Source organism: Gadus macrocephalus, chromosome 10 (assembly GCF_031168955.1).
Source record: "Gadus macrocephalus chromosome 10, ASM3116895v1".
NCBI classification, from domain to species: domain Eukaryota; kingdom Metazoa; phylum Chordata; class Actinopteri; order Gadiformes; family Gadidae; genus Gadus; species Gadus macrocephalus.
In genome coordinates this window covers 1,827,682-1,834,534 of record NC_082391.1, presented here as the reverse complement: position 1 = coordinate 1,834,534, position 6,853 = coordinate 1,827,682, and the positions used below count along the sequence as shown (strand labels likewise).

Here is a 6,853-nt window from a genome sequence, read left to right as displayed (position 1 = left end):
GTTGAGCCTGGGCCAATGGGAGGAGGCCCTGGGCCACATGTTGAGCCTGGGCCAATGGGAGGAAGCCCTGAGCCCCACGTTGAGCCTGGGCCAATGGGAGGAGCTCCTGAGCCCCACGTTGAGCCTGGGCCAATGGGAGGAGGCCCTGGGCCCTGCGTTGAGCCTGGGCCAATGGGAGGAGCTCCTGAGCCCCACGTTGAGCCTGGGCCAATGGGACGAGGCCCTGGGCCCCATGTTGAGCCTGGGCCAATGGGACGAGGCCCTGGGCCCTGTTCTCAGCCTGGGCCAATGGGACGAGGCCCTGGGCCGGTTCTCAGCCTGGGGGGGACGTCCAGCGCTGTGCTGATATCTAGCAGTAGTCCACAGTCATTTCTCTCTCGCCAAACCCTCCCCGGGCCCTGAGGGGGGGCCCCTGGACGCCGGGGCCCCTGGACGCCGGGGCCCCTGGACGCCGGGGCCCGGGTCTTTGGCCTGGAGAGTGGGAGGATGGAGGGTGGTAGGGGGGGGGGGGGGGAGAGGGGGGGGGGTGGACTAGGAGTCCTTCGAGTCCTCTGTGGCGGGCGACACCCCCGCTTCCTGAGGGCCCCTCGCCGCGGCGGGGTCAGTCTGAGGGGCCGGCGCCGGTACGGAGGCCGCCACCGGAGCGGGAGACACGTGGACGGTCGCCGTGACGACGGCGGCGGCGGCGGGTTGCGGCGGCGGCGCCACGCGCTGAACGGTGAGCTGCGGCAGCGCCTGCGCCAGGGCCGCCGGCTTGGCCAGGATGAGCTGGGGCCCGTGGCGGCCGGGGGCCAGCTGCAGGGTGGCGCCGGCGGCGGGGGGGGGGGGCCGCCGCCTTGGGGCCCACCTGCGTGGTCGTCAGGTGGGCCCCGGCGAGCGTCCGGGCCTGGAGGAACTGGGTGAGCTGGCCGGCCGAGTTGGCCTGCATCAGGCTGGCCAGCTGGTTGGCCGGGATGGTGATGATGGTGATCTTCTCGCCCGCCTTGGCGCCCGGCGCCGGCAGCACCGAGGGCATGGCCTGGATCACCAGCTTGGGCGGCGGGCCGCCGGACGAGCCCCCCAGGGTGAGGGCGCCGCCGGCCCCCGAGGTGGTGGTGAAGATGGGGGAGGAGTTCAACGTGACCTGGCCCAGCGAGTTGGTCATCACCAGGGGCAGGGTGCGGATGGACCTGCCGCGGGGACGCACACAAACACATGACCCCGTCAGTCGGGACAGGGAGGGAGGCCACATGCAGGGCAGAACCCCCTTCTCCAGTCTCTCCCCCCCCCTCTCTCTCTCTCCCCCCCCCTCTCCCCCCCCCTCTCTCTCTCTCTCTCTCTCTCGCTCTCTCTCGCTCTCTCTCTCTCGCTCTCTCGCTCCCCCTCCCTCCCTCTCTCTCTCTCCCTCTCTCTCTCTCTCCCCCTCTCTCTCCCTCTCTCTCTCCCTCTCTCTCTCCCTCTCTCTCCCTCTCTCTCTCTCCCTCCCTCTCCCTCTCCCTCTCCCTCTCCCTCTCCCTCCCTCTCTCACCCTCCCTCTCTCTCCCTCTCCCTCTCCCGGGCAGGGGTACGCACCTGTTCCCGGCGTTGGCGGGGATGACGGTGACGTAGCTGTGCTGCGGCAGCCCCACGCCGCTCTGCTCCTGGGCCAGGTGGTGGACGGCCATCTGGTGCTCGTTGACCATCACGCCCTCGGCGTCCTCGGCCTCGTCGCCGTCCTCGTCCTCGATCACGCGGATGTTCTTGGGCATGTCCTTGAACTGGTAGGCCAGCCGCTGGCCCTCCACCTTGGCCAGGATGCCCCTCTGGTAGTAGTACCTGACGGGGAGGAGCCACACAGGTGTTCTGTTTCCATACGAGACAACAACAGCTCTGCGGCGCTTCGGCCTTTTGTTACCGGGACCACTCCGGTCGCCCATGTGGGTCCTTGAGTATAAAAGGGGCCAGCACAACATTCACGCCATGATAAGAACTGATTCTGGTATACTGGATAAACCTCAGTACCCTCCCAACTACTACGTGACACTATCGAATAACAAAAAAAACAAGGACAGCAACGCTTGGACTGCACAATGAAGCAGAGCTCAATCAACAGAGGCCGTAGTGAGCCTCGAGTCCAAACAGCACAACTAAATACCACCCCATTGGTCGTCAGGATCATCACCTGACCAAATGTCTGGCCAATCCTAACCATTAGTCTGGGGCCTGCCCTATGTGCGTTGCAGCATGGTCGGTTAGACATACGTTATATACACACATCTGTGCATATTACCTGAGTGCCCGCCCCATGGTCTCGTAGTTCATGTCGGGCTTGTTCTTGTGTTTGCCCCACAGCTTGGACACGGCCTTGGAGTCCACCAGCTTGAAGATGCCCTTTTCCCGCTGCATCCACTTGATGTACCGGGGACACGTGTTCTTGTCCTGCAACAGCTCCAGCAGGAACTCCCACAGGTAGGTGGTGTTTCCTGGAAGAGCATCAGACAACACTCCTAAAGCCCGATACACACCAATCAGACTGCCGATCGTCGCCAGAAGAGGCAAATCGGACTGATCAGTCGGCTCCCGTCAAAAAAGTGCGAAGAACACACCTGACCGACTAGCGACTTGAGTGTACGTTCTGCGATTGGGCGAGACATAATGTCTCCATAACAGCAGGCGGAAATGACGGACCATCTCCTTAAGCCAAAACACAGAGCACGCTGTCGTCAGTCATTGTTGTCAGTCGTGAGTATTGAGTAGTCAAGAAGGATTGTTGTTATTACTCGCTGAAAAATCTAAACTAATACGATGGCTAGTAATAAGAATAATAAATATATAGCAATAAATAATATGACTATAATAAACTTTATCTGGTTGGTTTACCATTGTCACCTCACGTCTTCTCGATAACTGACACGCTAGTCGATATCTAGCACTCCACCCATCAGATTGGTCAGACTGAACGATTTGGGCACGGCCGATACAAAAGTGGGAATCGGCGGAAAAAATAATACAGGCGACTGACTCGTGTCATCGATCTCCCCAGACTGTCCAAAGGCCGGTAATCTGGTTTGTTTGTCTGCGCGTTATCATGCACTTCAAAAGGTGCGGTTAGATGTGAGCGCTATTTGCTTCCCTTGTCGACCGCGTCTGCCTCTGTACGCGACCACTGCGATCGCACCCGGCCCATTTCTGACCTCAGGGCATCTATTCCAGGATGTGTTGGGGTGGATCCACCTCGTCTGTGGCGCACACCGTCCTTATCGAAGCTCCAGCACAGGTGTGTGAATGGCACACTTTTCAATGGGGGGCTCATTTGGGGAGGGGGCCCAACGTTTGCCCGCTCTCTGATAAACTCTTATAAATAAATAACACAACCCTAGTGCTCTTCAAGTATCTTGTGTGGAGTGAGGACGGGGTGCGGGCGGTCTCCTTCAGGAGGTTCTCAGCGCACCTTTACTCTCCCTCGGTCTCTTCTTGATCCCCAGCTCAAAGGAACCGTTGGAGGCCGGCTGGTGCGTCTTTGGTTTGCGTCCTCCTGCAGGTGCACATGTCAGTTCATGTTCCTTTACTCAGAGTGCAACAAAATAACCAAAAAGGAAACGTGTGATGGCTGAGGTAACAGGATGAATCTCCAGGACACCAGTTGATGTGTAGGGTGAACTGGCTACACATCAACTTGATGTGAGCACAGTTGATCAATACATTTAATTTTATGGCCAATTAATACAATATGCTGAAAGGGTACAGATAAACCTTAGGAAAAATACTGTTTTATAGGGAATCTCAAAACCGTGTCACTAAATCTGTGCGTTTAAGTTTTAGTAAGCCTAGATCACGGAGCCGTTATCAATCTCCCTTTTTTGGGCAATACGTCCTTAACATTGGTTTGTGACAAAATGTAGCCCGAGAGAAGAAATTCCCTTCAACCAGTGAGATGATTGGCTTACTGGTTAACCAATGCAAGATGAGTGACTGCCTGGTATTCCAGATGTCTCTGAAGAGAGCCCAGTGAACATGGAGACTAGCGTGACTCACCGCCTCTCCTCTTCTTCACCGCTGGCTCGCACTCTGAGGGAACAGGGAAGGAGTCTTCCTCCACCGGAGCGCACTCCGTGGATACCTCCACCACCGTCTCCATCATCACGTCCTCTGAGGAGCAACACACACGTCACATGATCACACAACCACCCTCTGCACGCCACAGTCCTGGGACCGGGCTGTGGGCGACGCTGAATGTGGAGGAGGAGGAGACGGGGACCGACCTGAGTTGCGCTCCGGGTGGAGGCCCAGGCCGGGGGATTCCATGTGGAGCAGGGCCTCGGCCGCCTCGAACGTCTTGTCGAAACACACCATGTCGTGACCCGACATCTCCACTGGGAAAGCAGAGCCAGAGGACGGAGACATCATGTACCGCACAAAGCTTCAGAACCCTACCGCGCAGAGCTTTAGAACCCTCAAGATTAGACTGAGAGATTCACCAGCAGGGGGCGGCATAGCTCCAAAGAAAGTTGACCTATTGTGTTCTATTATGAAACGCACCCATTACATTGATTGAAATGGGTATTTACTTCATATTTACTGTTTCTAAAACGTGTGCGGGCATAGTAACATTTCCCGGCTACAAAAGACACCATTCTACACATCAGCACAATAGAAACTTTGCATTAACGATAGATTACGTTTTTTGCGAAACTGGGTGCTAAAAAATGACGATAAATCTGGGAAGATTTTGCTTTTTGATTTGCATAAAACTGTAATTGGCCCCCGATCAAAAGTGGTGCTCAGAGGGGTGATGCTGATTATTTAGAGTCAAGCACATCCTTAATAACGCCTCCTGAACACCTTCAGGACTCACCCGTCTCGACCACCTCCGTCACCACCTCCTGCTCATCGGCCACGTCCTGCATCAAGTACGTCTCTTCGCCGTACACCAGCACCTGGGCGGCGTAGCACTGCTCCACCTGGGCACTGGGCACCTCCTCCACGATCACTGCCGGGCACTCCTCCTCCTCCTCCTCCACCTCCTGGAACACCATGCCTCCATCGTCTCCCTCGACCACCACCTCCTCCTCCTCCTCCCCCTCCTCCTCCTCCTCCTGTCCAGTCACCTCCTCGATCACCACCTCTTCCTCCTGCTGCACCACCTCCTCCTCCTCACAGGCATACTGGTCACCCTGCTCCCCCAACATCGGGAGGCACAGATCAAATTAGCCATGGAGCCTCACAGTGTCACCTTATGTTTGCATTCAAAAAAAATTCTTAAACCAGCAAACGGGAAAACAATTTAGAAGTGATTCCCAACAACTAGTATCGTTCAAATAAAGATCTTGTCATGCATACGTATGGACACGGCCACAGTCATAAAAAATCTGAATCTGTTGCTGAGAAAACCGAGTTTAAGAGTTGTACAAATAGAAGAAGGTGTATACACACTGTACTGGGTTTTTTAACTTAAATAGTCCAAAGACTTGAAATGATGTAGATAGAATCCAATGGACCCCGCCGTAATGGCAGCCCTGAGCTCGATGCCGAAACAGTGTTATTATCCCTAGATATAGTCTTTGGTGTGAAGAGGGGCTCGGCCTACCTGCTGTGGGTCCTCCATCACGGTGACATATTCAACTATGTTCCCTCCGCTGTCTGACATCACAACAGAAGTCATCACTCATTCCTGCCAAAAACACCAAGGGTCAATAAGTGTGGGGCGATGGCGGAATGATGGCTTCTCCTATCTGTATTCATAAAAATACTAACATATATGGCTCGTTTCAAAAGGTACAAAAAGTGGGATAAAATTAGTCAAAATGCATAACAAACCTCTAGAAGCGCAAGCCAATGTGTGTAGTGCAGCGTTGTGTGTAGTGTTTGTGCCCTAGTTTACTGTAGTGTACATTAGTGTTGGAGCCTTAGTGTACCGTAGTGTACATTCGTGTTGGCACCTTGGTGTACTGTAGTTTATTGCAGTCTTGGAGCCTTAGTGTACTGAACGGTGCATCAGTGTTGCAGCCTTAGTGTACTGCAGTGTTGGAGCCTGATGCTGTGTTTACTTTATGAGGCGCTAGCTGAGAGGCTCAACTTCTTCAACTCAACTCATATCTGCATGCTTATCTCAACGTATTACGGTAAGTTACACGCGACTAACACCATATTAAGGTTAAAATTACTTAATGAGAGCGTTAAACACTAAGTTTAAGTATCCAGGTTCCTCAACGGTAGCGCTCCTTAGCACAGTAGCTCCAGCTAACAAACAAGTAGCTTAGCTTCAGAGATCGCTAACTCTTCCTTCGTGCTACATCTAATCAGCGTGCTACACTTGTCAACAGCGGACAGATACTTCTTGTTCTTTATTCCCCCATACCTTTTGAGCTTCTTCAAGATAAACTGTTTCCTTCAGCCGCGTAGCGGGCCCTCCTGGAGCTAATGTTAGCTACCAGTCTCCTGGAGCTAATGTTAGCTAATAGAGTTAGCAGGGCCGAGCGCTTCCTTGTGTTGGAATAAACAAGTGATGTCAAGATGCAATCACTAAAAACTACATTGAAAATGTATCTTCAACAATGAATACATAAAATACCCAAAGAAAATCAAATTTTAGTTCCATCAATAGTATTTGGATTAATCCTTGTTTCGTTGCTTTCCGGCGCGCCAGCTCTGAGCCGTAGGACCTCCTGCCCTGGGATGACGCATGACGCGATGACGTCATGACGTAAGCTCTGAGCCGTAGGACCTCCTGCTGCCCGCTGGAATGACACATGACGTGATGACGCAACGAAGGGTTCCAGTAACAACAAACCCCCGCGCATGTACCTTTCTATTTAAAATGTGTTATTGAGCGAGCAAATTACCGAATACAATTTTATATAATTTTAATATGGCTTAACACTATGTAGCCCAAGAA

The 6,853-nt window shown here is 53.9% G+C and overlaps 1 protein-coding gene across 1 annotated transcript; it reads right to left on the bottom strand.

The window, feature by feature from the left end:
• Positions 1-509: 509 nt before the first annotated feature.
• On the bottom strand, positions 510-6,656 carry LOC132466625 (ETS-related transcription factor Elf-2-like). Its single transcript, XM_060063894.1, is given in 10 exon segments — positions 510-819; positions 821-1,169; positions 1,552-1,794; positions 2,249-2,441; positions 3,410-3,493; positions 3,994-4,107; positions 4,221-4,331; positions 4,814-5,132; positions 5,546-5,629; positions 6,317-6,656. Coding segments are annotated over 9 exon segments (1,776 nt in total). The 5' UTR covers positions 5,621-5,629; positions 6,317-6,656; the 3' UTR covers positions 510-531.
• Positions 6,657-6,853: the final 197 nt, after the last annotated feature.